The 21,791-nt window shown below is 47.1% G+C and overlaps 1 protein-coding gene and 1 long non-coding RNA gene across 4 annotated transcripts in view; one reads left to right on the plus strand and one right to left on the minus strand.

Annotated features, from left to right (window-relative positions):
- Positions 1–21,791, plus strand: part of GATA1 (GATA binding protein 1) — a 25,496-nt gene continuing 3,705 nt past the window's right edge. Inside the window, exons 1-5 of one of the 2 annotated variants that reach the window (XM_083420429.1) lie at positions 1–1,491; positions 16,306–16,519; positions 17,814–18,197; positions 19,588–19,733; positions 19,932–20,057. In XM_083420429.1, coding sequence (XP_083276555.1) covers positions 16,348–16,519; positions 17,814–18,197; positions 19,588–19,733; positions 19,932–20,057 — 828 coding nt within the window. In that variant the 5' untranslated portion in view covers positions 1–1,491; positions 16,306–16,347. The remainder of the gene's footprint in view (positions 1,492–16,305; positions 16,520–17,813; positions 18,198–19,587; positions 19,734–19,931; positions 20,058–21,791) is intronic. The other variant, XM_083420428.1, reaches the window with a different exon arrangement.
- Positions 9,532–21,791, minus strand: part of LOC310667946 — a 23,295-nt gene continuing 11,035 nt past the window's right edge. For both annotated transcript variants that reach the window (XR_014506461.1, XR_014506462.1), the window contains exons 2-3: positions 18,017–18,302; positions 9,532–9,810 (exon numbers count right to left, since the gene is read on the minus strand). This is a non-coding gene — a long non-coding RNA (uncharacterized lncRNA). The remainder of the gene's footprint in view (positions 9,811–18,016; positions 18,303–21,791) is intronic.

The raw sequence follows: 21,791 nt of genomic DNA on the forward strand, positions 1-21,791 counted from the left end.
CCCAGTTACCAGTCTAGCTGCCATATTTTAGATTAATTGCAGTTTCCGAGTCACTTTCAAAGGTAGCCCCACCTAGAGTGTATTGCAATAGTCCAAAATGCTTGGCTACTCTTTTGAGGATCCATATAGAAACACAGCGGGGAGGAAGGCAAGTAGGTGGGCAAGCAGTGGTCAGGATTTTCCACCCCCCTCTCTGCAGAACCTTCAAAGATTTCTCCATCCATGTGAAGAGCTGTAACAAGATGTCTGCTCCTCTCAGGGTGGGGTGGGGGGAAATGCTCAGCTACATATCTCCCTCCACGGAAGGCTGAGCAAAAGATATCTTGCGCTGGTGGATCCAAAGAGCAAGAGATAAGAGCATAAAAGATACAGGAACTTACATTGCTGACTTCCTACCGTCTCACATTCTCTTTTCTCCCTGCACAAGCCCAGGCCCCAAATTCACCCCATAGATTGGGATGAGATCTAGGAGTTTGGGCTTCCAGGCTTGTCACCAACCCACTAAATACAGCTCCCCTTCCAACCCTTGATACAATCTCCAGAATTTTTGGCCCTCTAATTCTCCCGCTCCACACACTTGAACTTATCCCTTGAATTGTTTCCAAACGAAGGGTGTTGGTTTTATTTGGTCTGCATATGAGTTTTTATGTATTTCCTCCAATTCCCTCTCCCTCTTCTTCATCCTCCTTGCCGGTCGCCTTTGGAGGAGGCGGAGACATCACTTGGGTGGTTGCTGCTGACTTTTTTTTTGGTCATCGGTCCCCTCCCTGTTGCTTTCAGTCTCTCTCTCTCTCTGTCCCACCAGTACAGCCTGGGACATCGTAGGAGGACTTGGTTGAGGCAGATCAACCGGCTGAAGTGGCGACACTTTCTCCGGTGTCAACCCAGCCCCTTCGCCACCTTTTCTAGGCTCCGTGGACCAAGACGCGTTCAAAAATTTGCCAAGGGTTTTGCTCTGCACCAGGTCAGTTTGATTCAATGCATGCCCAAAATCCAGTTGTTTGAAGGGCAGTTGTTGATTTCTCTTTGAGTAATGGACAAAAGCGAGGAATTGTTAAGAATAGTAACGGATATGGCTAGAGGAACGGGGTAGACAGAAAAGCAGGATTGCAACATGGGTGGATAGGGCAAAGTGCTGAAGATGAGACGTGTTTGGCCTCAAAAATTTATCCTTTGCTTTGGATGCCCTTCACTGCTACTGTATTGTTGGGGCTGAGAGAAGTGCACTCTGTACATGGGTAGAGGCATCCTCATCATCGTTATTATTTTGCATGGTCTATGTCTGAGCTTTGGGACTGAAAAGAGCTTCAAAGGCTAAGCCCTGATGTTGGCTGCCTTGGCACAATGAACATTTCCGAGCGTGGGTCGGCTAGAGACAAGGCAAACTTTTCCCTCTTCAAATGAAAAGGGTGTTGGAAAACTGGCAGTGCATGGCCAAAGTGCAGTGAGTTCGAGAACGCTAGACGCAAAGCAATCACACAACGGACCGAGGTATAAATTGTCGGGAATGTGTATGGTTGACTTGATTTTTTAAAGTTACATCTAGATGTGATTATCACTCCACAGATTAAAAGGGAGTAGTGGTATCCTAACAGATTGTGATAACTGAGACGAGGGAGTAAACAGATTAATAGATGAGCCAACCTCCAATCTTTGTCAATTTCTAAGTCTGATTCGATGGTGAGTCAGGGCTTTGAACATGGAGAGTGAATTCAAGAAAATAATTCTTGTAGATCCTTTGGGAAAGAGTTAAGGCTGCAATCCTATAAACACGTACTTATTGGTGCCTAGGTCTCACTAGATCACAGGGGACATGTTTCTGATGCAAACAGGCATAGGCTCGGGCAAAATGTGCTAGGTTTTGAGTTCTACTATTTACAGTTGTGCTGGAAAGTTAAAATAACTGCACCAAAAACCCAGAGCAGATCTACAGTTCCTTGCACCAACTTCTAGTAATGCAAATACAAAAAAAAAAGGCAGAGAATGAAGTGAATCAGGATCACAGGAGCAGAAAAATGAGCATGAAAGCCATGAGAAAAACACATTGGGATGGCTGAGAAATGGCAGAGCAGACTTGTTGCGAGTGAGAAACACAAAGGCTGGCAGAACCTGCCGAGGTCAGAAAGGTGCCTGCAAGAACACAATGGGGAGGGGGAAAATTGCCTGGACATGGCAGAGAAGACAAATGGGAAGGTTGCCGTTTGTGTAAAGTTGCTGAAAGGATCAGTGTTGTGCAAGGAAGGGAAGAGCGCAGGACTATTCTTAAGTGTATATAAAATTATTAAATAACAATAACCGAGGAGCATCATTGTTATTGCTTGTTATTATGGTATGTATTTTTTTTTGTATTTTAATATTGTAAACCACCCTGTAATATTTGGGTGAAGGACAATTTACTAATTTTAATAATAATAATAATAATAATAATAATACTACAGTGGTACCTCAGGTTAAGTACTTAATTCGTTCTGGAGGTCCGTTCTTAACCTGAAACTGTTCTTAACATGAAGCACCACTTTAGCTAATGGGGCCTCCTGCTGCCACCGTGCCGCCGGAGCATAATTTCTGTTCTCATCCTGAAGCAAAGTTCTTAACCCGAGGTAATATTTCTGGGTTAGCGGAGTCTGTAACCTGAAGCGTCTGTAACCTGAAGCGTCTGTAACCCGAGGTACCACTGTAATAAGTAGCATGGGGAGAGGACATGGACAGGGCACTAGAAAAGCATTGTGAACTAGAGGCAAAACATGCCACCCAGAGTTCCAGACCAACGCCATGGGAGTTTCAGACAAACACATCAACCAGTTTCTTCACAGATAGACATGCTTTTCCACAAGGGAACGTTTGATCCTCTTTTGCCCTGTTTTGATGCTGCGCTTCGTGCAAGCAAATAACAATGGAGTTTTTGCATTCACTTTGGAGACCATTTTAAGCAAACAGTCCAGCAGCTGCAGTCCTATGTGCAGCAACTTGGGAGGAAGTCCCATTTGATGCAGTAGGTTTTACTTCCACAGAAATATACCCAGGATTGGGCTGCTCTTAAGCCTCCCGTGGCAAAAATGCCCCAAGAATTATATGTGAGAAGGAAGCCGGTTAATGTGGTGGAAGGTAGTCGGTCCTTTGACGTGGGGGGACTGGGTTCGAAAAACCCTATCTCAAACCCAAGCAGTGACTCACTTTCTCATCTGTAAAATGGGAGTCACATCTCTGTTCGAAACCAACTGACTTGTAAGGAAGTCCTGTTGGTTCCAATTGAACTCCTCCTCATGCAAGACAACGTTCTGAGGATTCCACCCTGAGAGTCATGATTGGGAAAGGCAATTAATAACATTTAATATTAATTTATTTATTTCGTTGGAACTAGGATCATCTCTACAATATATCTCTTAAGTCTTTAAAGTGCCACAAGACTCTTGTGCTTTTAGCATTAATGTTGCACATCAGAGCACCCAAACGGCTTCACGTGCATTATCTCAGTCATCCTTAGACTAACCCTGTAATGTAGGCCAGTAATATTATCTCCACGTTGCAGACAGTGGTGGGGAAACTGAGACTGAGAGAGTGTAGCATGCTTAAGGACACCAAGGCTGCATATACACCGTGCATTTAAAGCAGCCCCAAAGAATCCTGGGAACTGTAGTTCTCTGAGGGGTAATCTGCAGTTCTGAGAATTCTTTATATGTGTGGTGTGCATTCTGAACTGGGCAGTGGCGTAGCGTGGGGGGTGCAGGGGGGGCCGGCCGCACCGGGCGCAACATCTGGGGGTTAGGGGGCTCAAATCCACGGGTTAGGGGGCGCAAATCCACGGGTTAGGGGGTGCAAATTACTTGCCTTGCCCCGGGTGCTGACAACCCACGCTACGCCACTGGAACTGGGGACTTCCCAGCTCACACTCTTGTTCCTGCACTGCACCAAATATGGAAATACTGCCACACACACACACACACACACACACACACACACACACTTAAGCTTCCAAGATGGACATAACTCTGTACAGAATGATTCAAAACTAAGGATCAACCCACATGAAACTGGTGGCTACAGAAAAAGAGTGGGTGAAAAACCCCTGCATGAGGAAAGGATAGTAGGATGACCTTGTACTGGGAAACTCAACAGGTAGAAAGAAAATGGATGGATGGATAAACAGAGAGGCAGAGAGGACAGGTAAACAGGAACGGAATATAGTGCAAGGAGGGGACACATGTCAATTTCTTTTGCTCTCCATATAACCACCTTCCCATTAGCATCTGATCCCAGAGATCCCATTTGCCTCTATTTTTTTGTCCTGGTAAGGATCCAAATGGAACGGTGGCAGGAAAATGGAGTTCAAGAAACGGGAGTGGGTTGGGTTTTCCATTCTTGTCTCCTGACTTCTTAAGACTTCTCAGTCCCACTTTTCCATTTGGGATCTATGGAGTTGGGGAAGGAGCAGAGGGCCTAAGAGGATGGACTCTACTAGAAAGAGCAAAGCCAGGAAGTCCTCCTGGTTTACCTTCTGCCTAGGCTCTCGGACACCTGGGTTCTTTGGAAGGTCCCATGTTCTTGTGAAGTTTCTGACGGGGGAAGCTTTAGGCTGAAATGCAAGCTGGTATCTCTGTGGGAGCAGCATCTGAACGGCTTCAGGCTGGGTTAAAACTGCTGCCTGTGATTCAATAGTGCCCCGATAACAAATACCCCACAGATAATTATCTGAAGCCGGTGAAGCCGGTGATAAGGTTCTGGAAGCATCTCTGGGGCCCCCATGCCCAGCAGTGTGCAGAGTGGAGTTACTAAATGGCTATGGGCACAACTGTAATTTTGGTTGAAATGAAAATATTCAAAAGGAAATTTCATTGCTGCTGATAAGGACTGGTGTAGCCCAGAGATAAGCTGGTGCCTTTGATGTGTGTGGCATAGATGTTTGTGGCAGTGTTGCTTTGATGTATACAGTGGTACCTCGGGTTAAGAACTTAATTCGTTCTGGAGGTCCGTTCTTAAACTGAAACTGTTCTTAACCTGAGGTACCATTTTAGCTAATGGGGCCTCCCACTGCCGCCGCGCCACCAAAGCACGATTTCTGTTCTCATCCTAAAGCAAAGTTCTTAACCTGAGGTACTATTTCTGGGTTAGCGGAGTCTAACCTGAAGCGTCTGTAACCTGAAGCATCTGTAACCCGAGGTACCACTGTATATGTATTTGTGTGTTTGTGCATGCGTGTGGACACACACACACACACACACACACACACACACACACTGATATAAAGCTTAGGACATAAGTTGATTGGGGCTATGCTGTATGGCATATTTCACATTTTCACAGATGAATACAGCACAGGCTCTATTTTAACATCCCTATTTTCAAAAGAAGGTTCACTATTTGAGCTCTTCACCCACCACAGATTATTACAGTGGTACCTCGGGTTACATACGCTTCAGGTTACATACGCTTCAGGTTACAGACTCCACTAACCCAGAAATAGTACCTCAGGTTAAGAACTTTGCTTCAGGATGAGAACAGAAATCATGCTCCGGTGGCGCAGCAGCAGCAGGAGGCCCCATTAGCTAAAGTGGTGCTTCAGGTTAAGAACAGTTTCAGGTTAAGAACAGACCTCTGGAACGAATTAAGTTCTTAACCCGAGGTACCACTATACACATTGTTGAAGTCTCTCACTGACCTGCTATAAATCCTGCATTTATTTACCCTGCCATACCCTCCACTGGTTGAAAATCCAACACAGCATGTTCCTTATTGACTTCAGGACCTTCTATACTATTTAAATTCAGAATTTTGTCCCTTTGATTAGAGAGGTCCGGGGGGGGGGGGCACATGCTTCTTCTACAATATGTTATCAAGAGCTGCAGTTGCAGTGTATGAAATGATAGAGAGATGTGCCCTGCATGGTGTTTTCATGTTCATGTTTATACACATATGAAGGTGCACGAGAGGCAAGGTGTGTTGTCCACCTCCAGTCAGAGATTTAATTGCTGGAGATCTCAGGGAGGGAGCTGAACCCTGATGAATGATTTTAGCTGCTTGCACTGACAAATTTCCTGAAATGCAAAATTAAGAAATGCAGTTTACCTAGTACAGATATCAGAAATTAGTCATTATCCCTGGTAAATAGGAACATAGAAAGCTGCCTTATATTCAGATCACGGCCCCAGCTAGTACTGTCTACCCTGACTGGCCAGCAGTGGCGTAGCGTGGGTTGTCAGCACCCGGGGCAAGGCAAGTAATTTGCGCCCCCCCTGCTGCACTGTCCCTCCCCCAGATAGTCCCTCGCTCTCTCTCCGCACCGCACGCCTGGCACCCCCCCCCCTCCACAGTGGGCGGCGACCTGGCGGCTCGGATCGGATTTGCACAGCCAGCACTGCAGTGAGAGAGAGTGAGTGAGCCAGGTAGGGGCAGAGAGCTGTGAGTGCGAGCGCGCGCCCCCCAGATGTTGCGCCCGGTGCGGCCGGCCCCCCCTGCACCCCCCACGCTACGCCACTGCTGGCCAGGGTTTCAGACAAGGAATAATCCCAGCCCTAGCAGGAGAGGCTAAGGATTGAAGAAGAAGAAGAAGAATTTGGAATTGATATCCCACCTTATCACTACCCGAAGGAGTCTCAAAGCGGCTAACATTCTCCTTTCCCTTCCTCCCCCACAACAAACACTCTGTGAGGTGAGTGGGGCTAAGAGACTGACTAGCCCAAGGTCACCCAGCAGCTGCATGTGGAGGAGCGGAGACGCGAACCCGGTTCCCCAGATTACGAGTCCACCGCTCTTAACCCCTACACCACACTGGCTCTGTGAACCTGAGACCTTCTGTATCCAAAGGAGATGCTCTACCACTGATCTGTGGCCCTTCCCCAGTAAGAATCACATAAACGACTGGTGCATATATTTCAGACCCTTTGGACTTGTGATTTGCTAAGCTGAAGACAGCACAGCATCTGTGGCCTGCCATCTGCTTGACACTGACCTGGGCTTTTGACATCCAAGGTGGGAGGCAGGAAAACCAGGTTTACTAAGCCCCTGGAAGGCCATCTCACACATGGTTGGTGCAGATTGCATTCTGCTAGTGGGTGACAAGTTGTGAAGGCCTGTTGCACATTTTGGGGAGTCATGATGGATTCTAGGGCCCCATCTGCACTTCAAGCAGTATCACAAGACATGTGTGACTCCAGCATTCTGACCCTCTAGAATAACAAAGGAGACCACCATGGCTGTTACAGCTACGGTGGAATCTCCCTGCTCAGTACTGTGGGGAAAGGCTTTGCCCTTGTAGTTCTCAACAGATTGAAGTCACTCACTGACAGGGTCTATCCTAGAATCATAGAGTTGGAAGAGACCACAAGGGCCATCGAGTCCAACCCCCTGCCAAGCAGGAAACCCCATCAGAGCACTCCTGACATATGGTTGTCAAGCCTCTGCTTAAAGACCTCCAAGGAAGGAGACTCCACCACACTCCTTGGCAGCAAATTCCACTGTCGAACAGCTCTTACTGTCAGGAAGCTCTTCCTAATGTTTAGGTGGAATCTTCTTTCTTGTAGTTTGGATCCATTGCTCCGTGTCCGCTTCTCTGGAGCAGCAGAAAACAACCTTTCTCCCTCCTCTATGTGACATCCTTTTATATATTTGAACATGGCTATCATATCACCCCTTAACCTCCTCTTCTCCAGGCTAAACATGCCCAGCTCCCTTAGCCGTTCCTCATAAGGCATCGTTTCCAGGCCTTTGAGTCACAATGCAGTTTTAGAGCTCAGAGGTCTACAACAGACATGCTTTTCCCACTGCGCCAGAGGCAGGAGAATTGTCGAGAGCAGAGATGCCCCTTGCGCATGGCCTTCATCAGGTCTTTGGCCTCATCAGCTGAAAATGACTCTGCTCAACAAGATAGAAAGCTCACCTAAGCTCTGTGAGATGATTGTGTCCTTCCATGAGAACATGTGCAACTGTCCAGTATGACAGCTCATCCTCAGCAGGATCCCCAAGGACATGCTCTACAGGGAGCTGGCTTCAGGCACCAAGTCCGTTGGCAGACCAGCTCTGCATTACAAAGATGTCTGCAAATGTGACATGAAGGCTGGCAACATCAAGCACACGGTGTGGGAATCCCTGAGAGATGACTGCAGCTCCTAGAGACAGACAGTCTGGCTGTGCATCCATAGCAGTGAGCAGAGAAGAAATGACCACCAGGAGGAGCGCAGGGAGAAGAAACTCTGTGGTGTATCTGCAACAGCACAACCAGATGCCTTCCTCTGCCCCAGCTGCAACAAAACATGTCTCTCTATAGCCACAGCAGGAGATGTAACTCTCCAATGGTTTGACTTTGCCCCTGATGGCACATTCCTCCATTGTCTCTCGAGACGGACAGATGCCAACATACCACTTTGAACAGCTGCTTTCAGAAGGGGCAACTGAGGAGAGGGTTACATTTGTCTGCGCATATATGGTATAGGAGGGACGCGGGTGGCGTTGGGTTAAACCAGAGAGCCTAGGGCTTGCCGATCAGAAGGTCGGCGGTTCGAATCCCCACGATGGGGTGAGCTCCCATTGCTCAGTCCCTGCTCCTGCCAACCAAGCAGTTCAAAAGCACGTCAAAGTGCAAGTAGATAAATAGGTACTACTCCAGTGAGAAGGTAAACGGCGTTTCCGTGTGCTGCTCTGGTTCTCCAGAAGCGGTTTAGTCATGCTGGCCACATGACCCAGAAGCTGTACGCCGGCTCCCTCGGCCAATAAAGTGAAATGAGCGCCGCAACCCCAGAGTCGGTCACGACTGGACCTAATGGTCAGGGGTCCCTTTACCTTTATATGGTATAGGAATGTGAGTGGCCAAGTCTTGCATTCAAAAGTAGTCTCAGCCATGAACTCACTGACTGGCTATAGGCAGTTTCAGGCTCCCCAAATACAATATGGAGGAAATGACCATGTTTGGATGATCATATCTTGCCGTTGAAAGCTGAGATATGAATGAGCCTTTCAGCCACACACAGAGCTCCTTCCATTCCTCTCTTTGTACAGGCAAGCAAAAAACAACAACGTTAAATCTTTTCGTTAACCATCACAGGAGTTGCCAATGTGATCTTGATGTTATTGGACTCCCAGCAGTCCCAGGCAGCATGGCCAATGGAACTGTAGTCCAAAAGTATCTGGAGAGTAACAATTTGGCAAACCTGATTTGAACCAGGAAACCATGGTTAACAGCTTCAGAACAAGCCGAAGTATTAAATCCTGGTTTTAAATTGGCTTAATCTCTTGGCCTGTTTTGAAGCTGTTAGCTATAGTTTCCTGATTCAGATGAAATGGGAAGCTATAACAAATTGAAGACTTCTTGGTTTCTGAGAATCAAAAACTTGGAGAGTTGGAAGGGTCTGCAAAGCCTGGTGCAAAAGACCCGGGATTTGGGGTTCTTAAAAATACCCTCTGTGTTGTTGTTTTTTAATATAATCTTTATTATTTTAAATTACACACATATACAAAGAATTTACAATCTCATATTACAAAAAGAAAATTAAAGAAAGCAATTAAGAAAGAAAAAAAGAAGAAAATACAAAAGAAGAAAAAAGAAGAAAATACAAAAGAAGAAAAAAATAAAAAGCAGATTTACATACACAGAAAAGCATAATCTTCCTTGTTAACACTTAAATAAACACCTAAATAAAAAGACTTCTGACAAAACAAGTCTTCCTATCATTCTCGTTGTACTATTTATAATGTTTTTATCTGGTTTTGAAGTTTGTTTTTCACTGTACTGCCTTGCTGTCATGTTGCTCGCTTTAAAATGATTTGTAAGCCACCTCGAGTTCCCTTGGCCCAGGACGGGGCTGCAGAGCAGGTACAGCGCTGCAAAAAAGCACAGCAAACACCCACATATAAAAATGTCTATCTGAATTCCACAGCCCAGCCTATGACTCAGAACCTGGTCCCCCATTCCCCTCCCACAGAACAGAATCGAGGAGGTCCTTTAAAGGCCCCAGAGCTGCAAAGGGGGAGGAAATGAATTAGAGGACAACAGCGCCACTAGTCCCACGTTCAGAGGAAGCTGGCATGCGTACAAAGTTGATTTCAAAAGGCTTCCTTTGGTACCCCATGACTGAACACACTGCAAAGATCGGGCGATAAAGCCTGGCACCGGCTCTAACTGCCATTCACAGGGTAGAGGAACAGGGTCCTAGAAAGGTGTAGCTGAGGATGCAGAGTTTTCTGCAGGAAGCCCCAAAAGAACCTGACAGGCAAGGAACTGCAAGCTCTGCTTTAAGGGCGCTTGTGAATGGCAGGTTAACGTGATGGGGTCTTGCTCAGTTCTACTTCCAGCAGATCTGAAAGCAGCTGGTGCTCCCTTGGGGCAGTGGAGGCTGGTCCACTAGGGCACATGGGGCACTGCCCCATCCCCCTTAGTCTTTCCTCAATCACCTGCCAGTGTGGTGTAGTGGCTAAGAGTGGTAGACTCGTAATCTGGTGAACCGGGTTCGCTTCCCCGCTCCTCCACATGCAGCTGCTGGGTGACCTTGGGCTAGTCACACTTCTCTGAAGTGTCTGTTGTGGGGGAGGAAGGGAAAGGAGAATATTAGCAGCTTTAAGACTCCTTCAGGTAGTGATAAAACAGGATATCAAATCCAAACTCCTCCTCCTCCTCCTCTTCTTCTTTCTTACAACTAGCCCTGGGGATGACTCTGCCTGCCAACTGCCTCTTCTTTAAGGCTTATCAACACTTAACTTTTGCCCTGTGCTATCTGGGCACAAGTCCACACTTGAAAGCTCCATGTCCAAGCACCCTGTTTTTGCCCGCAAGCTTTGCCCATGAAAACCGGCTCTTTAAAGCTGAAGTGCAACAAAAGGCAATTCAGGTTATGCATGGGCTGCTGTTTGCTCTGGTTCAGCCCCCAAATTGGCGTCCTGATTTGATTCCCTACTACCAAAGCTGAAATTAGCCAGAGTGTAAGAGAGAAATAGGACGCGGGTGACGTTGTGGGTTAAACCACAGAGCCTAGGACTTGCCGATCAGAAGGTCAGCGGTTCGAATCCCCGCGGCGGGGTAAGCTCCTGTTGCTCAGTCCCTGCTCCTGCCAACCTAGCAGTTCAAAAGCACGTCAAAGTGCAAGTAGATAAATAGGTACCGCTCCGGCTGGAAGGTAAACGGCATTTCCGTGCGCTGTTGTGGTTCGCCAGAAGCGGCTTAGTCATGCTGGCCACATGACCCGGAAGCTGTACGCCGGCTCCCTCGGCCAATAAAGTGAAATGAGCGCCGCAACCCCAGAGTCGGCCATGACTGGACCTAATGGTCAGGGGTCTCTTTACCTTTATATGGTATAGGAATGTGAGCGGCAAAGTCTTGCATTCAAAAGTAGTCTCAGCCATGAACTCACTGACTGGCTATAGGCAGATTCAGGCTTCCCAAATACAATATGGAGAAAATGACCATGCTTGGATGATCATATCTTTCCTTTGAAAGCTGAGATATGAATGAGCCTTTCAGCCACACACAGAGCTCCTTCCGTTCCTCTCTTTGTACAAGCAAGCAAAAAACAACAACGTTAAATCTTTTCGTTACCATCACAGGAGTTGCCAATGTGATCTTCTCTGGATGTTATTGGACTCCCAGCAGTCCCAGGCAGCATGGCCGATGGAACTGTAGTCCAACAGTATCTGGAGAGTAACAATTTGGCAAACCTGATTTGAACCAGGAAACCATGGTTAACAGCTTCAGAACAAGCCGCAACCCCAGAGTCGGCCACAACTGGACCTAATGGTCAGGGGTCTCTTTACCTTTATATGGTATAGGAATGTGAGCGGCAAAGTCTTGCATTCAAAAGTAGTCTCAGCCATGAACTCACTGACTGGCTATAGGCAGATTCAGGCTTCCCAAATACAATATGGAGAAAATGACCATGCTTGGATGATCATATCTTTCCTTTGAAAGCTGAGATATGAATGAGCCTTTCAGCCACACACAGAGCTCCTTCCGTTCCTCTCTTTGTACAAGCAAGCAAAAAACAACAACGTTAAATCTTTTCGTTACCATCACAGGAGTTGCCAATGTGATCTTCTCTGGATGTTATTGGACTCCCAGCAGTCCCAGGCAGCATGGCCGATGGAACTGTAGTCCAACAGTATCTGGAGAGTAACAATTTGGCAAACCTGATTTGAACCAGGAAACCATGGTTAACAGCTTCAGAACAAGCCGCAACCCCAGAGTCGGCCACAACTGGACCTAATGGTCAGGGGTCCCTTTTAAGAGAGAAATACAAGCACAATACTCCCCCAAAGGAGTCTCAGGTGATAAACATGCTTCTCTTTCCCCAGCCCTCCCCAATTTTAGCCTCACAATTTTAGCTCCGGGAAGCCCAAGAGAGTCCCGCCAGCCCCCAAAACATGAGCTTTGTGGCTGCCTGGGGTTTTGAACCTAGGTCTTCCCTGTTCTTGTCTAGTCTTTGCTTGACACGCTCGATATATTACACACTGCAAGCAAACTCAAATAACCCACACACTTCTTTTTTTCTGGAGCCTCATTAGATCTGGAAGCTGATATTGACAAGGAAAGTAAAGATGTCACTTCTGAGAAAGAGAGACTGGTTAGAGAAAGAGATAAGAGGAAGGGAGGGTGAATTGCAGAGTCACCAGGAAAGGGGTTCCTCCAACAGGCCCTGGACTTCTCTGCCCTCCTTGGGCAAAGGAGGCAAATCCAGAAAGGCTTTGCAAGCACTGCTCTCACCTGGGTTCTCATTAAATCCAACTCCCATCTAAGCACAAGGCCCCGGTTGCTCTCCACTGCCAACAGCCTTAGGAAGAGCCAAACCTGCGCTACATTTATCATGCAATTCTTTTTGTTTATCCCGTGGGAATCTGTTGCTGTGCCCCAATGTATCTTTGCCATTCTGTTTTAATGGTAGGGATGAAAATGGGGGCAATGTGTTCCCATTTTAACACTGTAGAGCGCTAAAGGATGGGCTGCAAAAACCAAGACGCTCGCCACCTCCCCACCAACCCATCCCAAGCATCTTTTGGATAGAGTTGCAAATATCTGGTGGAGGCCCAGATATTTCTGCACCCAGGGCTGACCATAGCGTAGGATGCCATCTCACATCTTTTTAGGTGGACACAGTGGGCCTACCTTCCCACTTTCTGTTGATATTTTCACCCCCTCCCATTGCGAGAATCTCCTGATCTGATGTTTTGAGAAAGGTGGGGGAAGGAACTGCTCTTCCACTCCTGACTGACTGCCTGACTCTGTGTGTGGAGAGAGTCTTATCTATGTAGTGACTAGATGGCTGAGTGGGAGCTGCAACACTCATGCAAGCCGGGAGTTTGTTAGTTTGTAGTAGCTATTGGAAATAAAAGAAGTTATGCTTCACAGCTAAAGGTACCCCCTGCCCGTACGGGCCAGTCTTGCCAGACTCTAGGGTTGTGAGCTCATCTCACTCTATAGGCCGGGAGCCAGCGCTGTCCGGAGACACTTCCGGGTCACGTGGCCAGCCTGACAAGCTGCATCTGGCGAGCCAGCGCAGCACACGGAACGCCGTTTACCTTCCCGCTGGTAAGCGGTCCCTATTTATCTACTTGCACCCAAGAGTGCTTTCGAACTGCTAGGTTGGCAGGCGCTGGGACCGAACAATGGGAGTGCACCCCGCCGCGGGGATTCGAACCGCCGACCATGCAATCGGCAAGTCCTAGGCGCTGAGGTTTTACCCACAGCGCCACCCGCGTCCCTTCACAGCTAATTCCACGTTATTTATACTCTACTGAGTCTGGTGCTCCCAATGCACAGTTGTGAGTCCAGGGCACTGAGACCTGCTTTCCAGGATTGGAAGGTCTCTGAAAGTGCTCCAGTCGCCTAGCCCAGTCCAGGCAGAACCAGTTATTGAGCCCAGTCGCTGACATCGGTTGAAAGGCGTACTGACACTTTCCTCTCGTTCACACTCTGAAATCATTCCACTTTCTACCTCCACCGCATTTTGGGCACTGCATAATCACAGAATCTTGGAGTTGGAAGGGACCCCCACGGCCATCTAGTCCAACCCCCTGCAATGCAGGAATCTCAGCTAAAGCGTCCCTGACAGGTGGCCATCCAACCTCTGCTTAAAAACCTTCAAGGAAGGAGAGTGCACCATCTCTCAAGAGAGTCGGTTCCACTGTCAGGCTCTTACTGTCGGACAGTTCTTATTGATGTTTAGTCAGAATCTCCTTTCTTGCAACTTGAAGCCGCTGGTTCGAGTCCTACCCTCAAGAGCAGGAGAAAACAAGCATGCTCCTTCCTCCATGTGACATAGCCGAAAAAAACCTTTATTATTATTTTTAACCTCTCTTGCAAGCCTGAGCTCATTCTGAGCTTTAGCCAGCCTGATTTTCCTCCTGCAACTATCGGCTACTCATGTATATTCCTCCTTTGCGATTTCCCTTTCTTCCATTTCTTATACATGCCCCTCTTGATTCTCATCTCATCTGTAAGCTCCTTATGCAGTCACACCGGTTTCCTTTTATTTTTCAGTTCCAATGTGGTTTAAGGATAGGCTGCCGGGTGGAGAACTGAACATGCAAAGGCACACATTTACAGATGTGATTCTAGACTCTAAAACCTAGAGCTGGTTAGAAATGCTTGGCTTGTAGCCAATGTTAGTCCTATTTGGTATAGACCCATTGGAAATGGGTCTATACCAAATAGGACTAACATTGGCTAGGAGGATGAGATGGTTGGATAGTGGACGAGAGGACGAGATGTTTGGATAGTGGATGAGAGGACGGACGAGATGGTGGACGAGAGGACGAGATGGTTGGATAGTGGACGAGAGGATGGGACGAGATGGTGGACGAGAGGACGAGATGGTTGGATAGTGTCTTCGAAGCTACAAACATGAGTCTGACCAAACTGCAGGAGGCAGTGGAAGACAGAAGTGCCTGGTGTGCTCTGGTCCATGGGTTCACGAAGAGTCGGACACGACTAAACAACATTGGAAATAATGGGCATGACTAACCTTGGTCCGTTAATCTCAATGAGTCTAACTCTGAGTGTAACTTAGTTGGATAGAAACCCTTGTGCATAACTGCAGGATGTGTTGTGCTTCACAAAAGACAATCCTCTCTTTGAAGTCAAAGTTTGATTTAAGGATAAGAGAGAACAGCAGAGGCCTTGACATGGTCCATCAGCAGTTAGTAGCGCCTGGTCAGCAGACGGAGCAGGCAGCAAAAGCCACCTGTTGTCTTCACCACAATGTTGATGTGTATTCTATTTCTACTACAGTAATTATTTCTACATTTGTGTGAACATATGAACTAGCATATTACAATGTTGTGCGAATTGGATGCCCTCTTTGATTCTTCCTTTTGTGTGATGCAGATCCTCCTTTTTGGCAATACATAACTGGCCCAAAAGAAGTGCCAGCAGCACAGCTTGTTATCGTTGCTTCTGCAAGCGGCAGTAAGAGCACCTCCTTAGGTAGCCTGACCACCGTTTTGCACACCTCATAATGCCGCAGACCTGGCATCGTTCTGGGACACAGTGGGAGGGAAGAAATGGTGGTTGATTCTCTCTCTCTCTCTCCCTCTGTGTGTGGAGATATTCAGATAACATTTCTGCAGAATTGCCTTTTTTTCCTGGGATGGAATTTTCTCAGAAAAATGTCTTCTGAGAAATTTTGGCTCCGCTTTAGTTGAAAGGGGGCAGGTGAGCAAAGCAGCATTGATATTATATTTTATTTGCTATTATTATTCCTCATACTCTCTCATCCTTTGTGTGCAGTCTGGATACTGCACTATGGACTTTGAAGTGGGATTTTCAGGTCACCTCACGAAGTCCAAAATTCAATACAGGGCAAACTTCAAACTGATCTTGGTCTGAAGCAGCTTGGTTGCCAGCAATAGAGCCGCTAGGTATCTAAGAACTGGCATGCTCAGGAATTGGCTGCCGCATCTACTACCAAGAACAGCTGCCAAAAGAAGAGGAACATAAATATATTTACCACCGGATAAATAGTGTTGCAAAAGCCCAGTGCCTGCCTCTCTCTCTGCCAAATGGTGACAAGAGCACATGGGATTACAGGCACACACACAGGGTCTGTGTATGTACCTTTGGAGAATAGGTAGAAGACACGGTGGAAACTGTTGCGCTTTAGGAAATATGGTTTATTCACCCATTTACAACTTCAGTTATCCAGAGGGCAACACATTGGCGACCTCTGCTGCAGAGTGTTCTGGAAGTAAAGGGGAACCAAGATAAAACTCATGAATGCTGGTTCTAATCACTAGGCCCTAGCAATGTACTAGATCTCATTCACTTCTCAGTCAGGAATCTGGACTCTCCTTGTCTCATGTGCCATGCTTTTTTAAAAAAAAAAATCATTGCAGGTTTTATCAGCTGCAGAGGAAGATTCCAATTAAGAACGGACAATGGATTATTCTACTGTGGGGAATGAAGATTCTGCCCCCCAGTATTTTGAACACCCCCATTTGCAAGCAAATGATGATGCAGACCTATTCTTTCCTGCTTCAGAGGGTATTGATGCTGGGGCCATGCCCACCTACTTCTCTCGTATGTCTGAATCCTACAGACACTCTCCAGGTAGGTATACAGTGGTTGCAAGAGGACATACCTTTAAACATACTAAGCAGCTGATCCCAATACCCTCCCCACCTCCCTCTGCCTGCAAGCTATTAGCCCTTTTGAATCATAGATGGGTATGCTGCATTTGGCAAAGGCCCTCTGTGCACTCAAATAGACTTTTACTATTACTTTGGAGGCAAATGTAATGTGTTAGCGCATCTATATAGCCGCCTCCTTCTCAGAATTTCTGGCTGATGGGCTTACAGTGATACTGTTGTGTTTTTACATTGCAAATATTAAAGTATACGTTGAACCTTCAATTTTAAAAAAACATCAACGTTGTGGGCTGCTTCTATTCAGGGTTCCTGACAGACTGTTATGCTCTTTCCCAAGATACTCTGTTCCATTACCTCCCCCAACCCCAGTTTCCCATACCCCCCCCCCACAAAAGGTACTCAACCCCACCTAATTCAGTGGGACTTATTTCAGAGTAGTCATGGCTAAGATTGCAATCTCGGCATTGTATGGCCATTCACAGTCCTCACTGTGGGAATGTGGATCCAGCCAGAGGGCTGTATCCTAAACTGGCCCATCTTTGAAAGGTCCACCCACCAGTCAATCACTTGACGTCATATTACATCATGCAGTTCAATTTTAAACTTGCAGCTGCAAAGGAAACCGCTTTGAGGTTTTTCCTTGCAGTCAAGGAAGGAAGGAATTTTATGAAATAAAAGTAAAGGAAGGAAGGAAGAACTGGTTCCCAATTCTTCCTTTACAACCATGGCTTGCATTTTGGGGGGGGGGGGGGAATCAAGCCACGCCTGATTCATCCTTTTGAATTTGGCACCATGGCTTGACCTGTGCTGGATGTCATGTGACAGGTGACAGGTGGCCATGGACCAAATGAAGAGGCCTGGTTAGCCTAATTACACCCACAATTCCCAGCACCCTGAACAAACTACCCTGTCCTTTAAATGTATGGTGTGAAGAGAGTCTGGGAGCTCTCCGTGGTGCTGCACCACCTGCCCTCCAGCCCCCCCCCCCCGGAGGCCTCCATGGGACCAGAACAGGACAAGAGGCTGCATGCTTCTCAATACTGGTGTGTGCGTGTGAGAGGAGCGAGGCTGTCCCTATAGCCTGACTGTGGGCTTCTTGGAAGCATCTAACTGACCGCTGCTGGCAACAGGATACCGAATGAAGGAGCCCCTTATTCTGAACCAGCAGAGCCTGCTTGGCCAAGTCTAGTGTAGGCCCACTGCCCTGAACACCTGCACACCCTACTTAATGTTTCCTTTTGTTTCCTCTCCAACAGTGCGGCAGTTGTATCCCATCCTCAATGGTTTGCAGTGGGTGGATGGGCACCCTTACAGCACAGCAGCTTGGGTCTCCAGTTCTTCTGGAAAGGCCCACGCTGGACTCCCAATCTACACCTCTGCCACGTCCTCATATCAGACCCTCCAAGCGCCTCCCTCGCCCAAGGACCTCAGCCCCGATGACAAGGGGAGTCCCAGATACCTGGAGATGTTGAAGACGGAGAGGATGAGCCCCACGCATGCTGAACTGCTGCCTTTAGGAACCTCGACTGGAGCAGCTTACGCAATGGGGCAGGACTTTGGATACTTCCCGCCATCTGGGAGTCCCCTGACAGCTGGGTATTCCCCTAAACTACGGGGGGCAACACAGCTCTCTCCTACTGGTGAGGATTTTTGCTGGGGACCATCACATGGGCTGCCGAGCAAAGCGGGAACAATGGGACACAATGGACTGCACCACTCCAGACCTCTTTCAAAAGCTCGCCTGCCTGTAAAACAAAAACACCTTGGTAAAATGGGGCAGACTGGAGAGGCAGATTGTGCATTTTCAAATTTGTTAAAGTTTTGTACCAAAGTTAAAAATTTGCACCAAAATACTTCTTCATTTCAGTCCTAATGTGAATATTTAAATGCAGGTTGTTGGTTTTTTTTAAGAAACACCTAAACATGCCAAATGTGTGGATCACTCAGATTACATTTCCCATTGGGAGGTTTGGCCATGATGTTGAAAGAGTTTATGTACTCTAGCCTGCCCAGCTGATCAGCACTTTTTTTGTGCTGCTTGGATGTCAGAGCTGACCAACCATGAAGCTGTTTACTTACCAGAGGCAACCACAAGACATAGTCAGTGTAAAAAATGTGTTTAGGAGAAGCGATATCCACAGGCAAATCTATAAAATGCTAGAGTGCCTGTGGCTTAATTTTGGTCACGAACTGCCACCTCTGAGCTGCAAAGTTCTGCTCATTAAATGTAGAACACATTTCTTTCTCACATTATACTCTGCATATGCTTAGCGGCACAATAATTATGACCTTACAGGTTCCAGATCTGAACTCTGGCATTGAAAACACGTTCTGGAGCTGACCACTTAGGTTCTAGGATGAGCTTATAGACCAAGACGGATCCATAATGGAGATTAAGCTCTAGCAGCATTTATTAGACATGCAAAGATTGGCTTCCTTTACCCATTATGTAAATGAATTAATATTCCTCTACCCAAGAATCAGGGACGCGGGTGGCGCTGTGGGTAAAAGCCTCAGCGCCTAGGGCTTGCCGATCGAAAGGTCAGTGGTTCGAATCCCCACGGCGGGGTGCGCTCCCGTTGTTCGGTCCCAGCGCCTGCCAACCTAGCAGTTCGAAAGCACTCCCGGGTGCAAGTAGATAAATAGGGACCGCTTACTAGCAGGAAGGTAAACGGCGTTTCCGTGTGCGGCTCTGGCTTGCCAGAGCAGCGATGTTACGCTGGCCACGTGACCCGGAAGTGTCTTCGGACAGCGCTGGCCCTCGGCCTCTTGAGTGAGATGGGCGCACAACCCTAGAGTCTGTCAAGACTGGCCTTTATGGGCAGGGGTACCTTTACCTTTACCTTTTACCCAAGAATCATTGTTCTTGGCGTCTTTCTTGCGCTTTCTCTGTCTGGCCTTCTCCAGCCCAGCACTGCATCAGACATGCTGCTAGTAGCATCTCCTCAAAGTGAAGGGCCTCATGCCCGCCCCCCTCTGAGCTATTCTGCCACTTCGCCACCGACTGCTTGTCTCCATCTCTTTCCTCAGAGGCGCGAGAGTGCGTGAATTGTGGAGCCACAGCCACGCCACTGTGGCGAAGGGACGGCACTGGTCATTACCTCTGTAATGCCTGTGGGCTCTACCACAAGATGAATGGGCAGAACAGGCCTCTCATTCGGCCAAAGAAACGTCTGGTAATATATTTTTATGTTCAGGGCAACATTGAGGTTTGCAGAGGTACATTCTGGTGGGGGGGTGGATGGAAATCTGACTGACAGAGGTGGGCAGGAATGGGTAGGAATGGAGTGGCGTGGCTGGACTCCCTGCAACAGTTTGTTGCAGGTTCCATTTGTCGCTGTATGTAACAACCCTCATCATATTCAACCATGCAGATTGTCAGCAAGCGAGCCGGCACCCAGTGCAGTAACTGCCAGACGACCACCACAACCCTCTGGCGCCGAAACGTGAACGGAGAACCCGTATGCAATGCCTGCGGTCTCTATTTCAAGCTGCACAATGTAAGCCAAGGCAGTAGGGCGTTTGGTTGATGGAGTAAGGGCATCTCAGTGTGATTGTGTCCAGAAAACTGGATCTGGAGTGTCTTGATAAACAGCCTCAGGATTATCTCATGAATGCTTGCTTGCTTCTCTCTTGCGCTCTCTCTTTCTCTCTAAATAATAATAATAATAATAATAATAATAATAATAATAATAATAATAATAATTTTTTTTATTTATATCCTGCCCTCCCCAGCCGAAGCCGGGCTCAGGGCGGCTAACAACACTACAAACACCCATTTAATGGATAAAAAGCATTACACTGATTTTATGTTAAGTTTATAGAAAGATAAAGCATTCCTCGTGCAATATGAACTTAATTTCACAAGCAGCCGTCTCAGCCCCACCTGGGTTCTAGATGCAAGTACTAGGTCATCAGCATACAATAAAACTGAGAGTTTTTGGTCGAGAATTGTGACAGGAGCAAACTGTAGGCCTTCCAGTTCTTTAACCATGTCATTAATATAAAAATTAAAGAGGAAAGGTGCCAAAATGCATCCCTGTTTGACTCCAGTAATGGTCTTGATTCTAGTGGTGAGATAGCCAGCCAGATCCACCTTTACTTGTATTGATGTGTCAGTATATAATGTTCTGATAAGAAATAATAGACGGAGGTCTATATTTCTCTTTTCCAATTTTTGCTACAATGCAGGTCTTGGGACTGTATCGAAAGCTGACTTTAGATCGATAAAAGCAATATATAATAAGTGACTTAAGGACTGTTTTGGCCTAGTAGACCTGTCACACCAAATAAGTGTGTCTTCAAAATCTGCATTTCCCTAGACCTGAGAAAACCCATTTGTGTCATTAAAACACCTCCCCAAATGCTAACCTATTCAGAATGCAGATTTTTAGTGTGCTGTGATAGCTGTCAAATTCTGTCTGCAAGCTGGTGGACAGGATAACAAGAAACGGTACGGCACTTGGACAAGGCTGCACGAGCATTGAAACAGGAAGCCTGCTGTTCAAAACCTGGCACTGCCATAAATGCGCGCCATGGCCTCGAACGAGCCATCCTGACAAACTACACTTTATTACTTAAACCTGATGGTTTCTTCTTCTGAAGATGGTTTCAGAAGGGAACCTGCAAAGGCTTCCCCCTTTGCCCACCTGTTTTCGGCTGCCTGGACCACCTGTAGCTCCTAACGGCAATTTATATGGCCCAGACACTTCCTGAAGCTGCCTTGTCCACCTATTCCATCAGCTTTCCTTCCTTCCCATTCTTGTCCTCCCTATTCTTTCTGGCTTTTTGAAGTGTTTTCACCCTTGTTCTGTGTTGTTTCAGAATAAGCAGAAGGGTAAAGGCTTATGCACTTTCCCTCTGCTCTTTCCAGGTATGGTCTGTGCTTAAAAGCTCCGTGTCTGAGCAACCCCCCTCCCCTTTTTTGCCCCCGAACTTTCTCTGCAAAAACCTGCTCTTTAAAGCTCAATCAGAGCAAATGGCAATCTGTGGAGAGCCCAAATTGTTGTTTGCTCTAATTGAGAGCTAAAAAGCGAGTTTCTGTGGGGAAAGCTTGGGGCAGGGGAGAAAATGACACATGCTTGGACATGAAGCTTTTAAGTGCAGACGTGTCCCTGGAAAGAGCAGGACAAAAGTTACGTGTGGATAAGCCCCGAGTGTTTTATTTGATAAAAGGTACATAGTGTTGTGTCCAGTTGTATGCAGAGCGGATCCATGTAAATGAATAGACTTGG

The sequence above is a fragment of the Podarcis tiliguerta genome (genome assembly GCF_965153285.1).
Source record: "Podarcis tiliguerta genome assembly, chromosome: 17".
Lineage (NCBI taxonomy): Eukaryota > Metazoa > Chordata > Lepidosauria > Squamata > Lacertidae > Podarcis > Podarcis tiliguerta.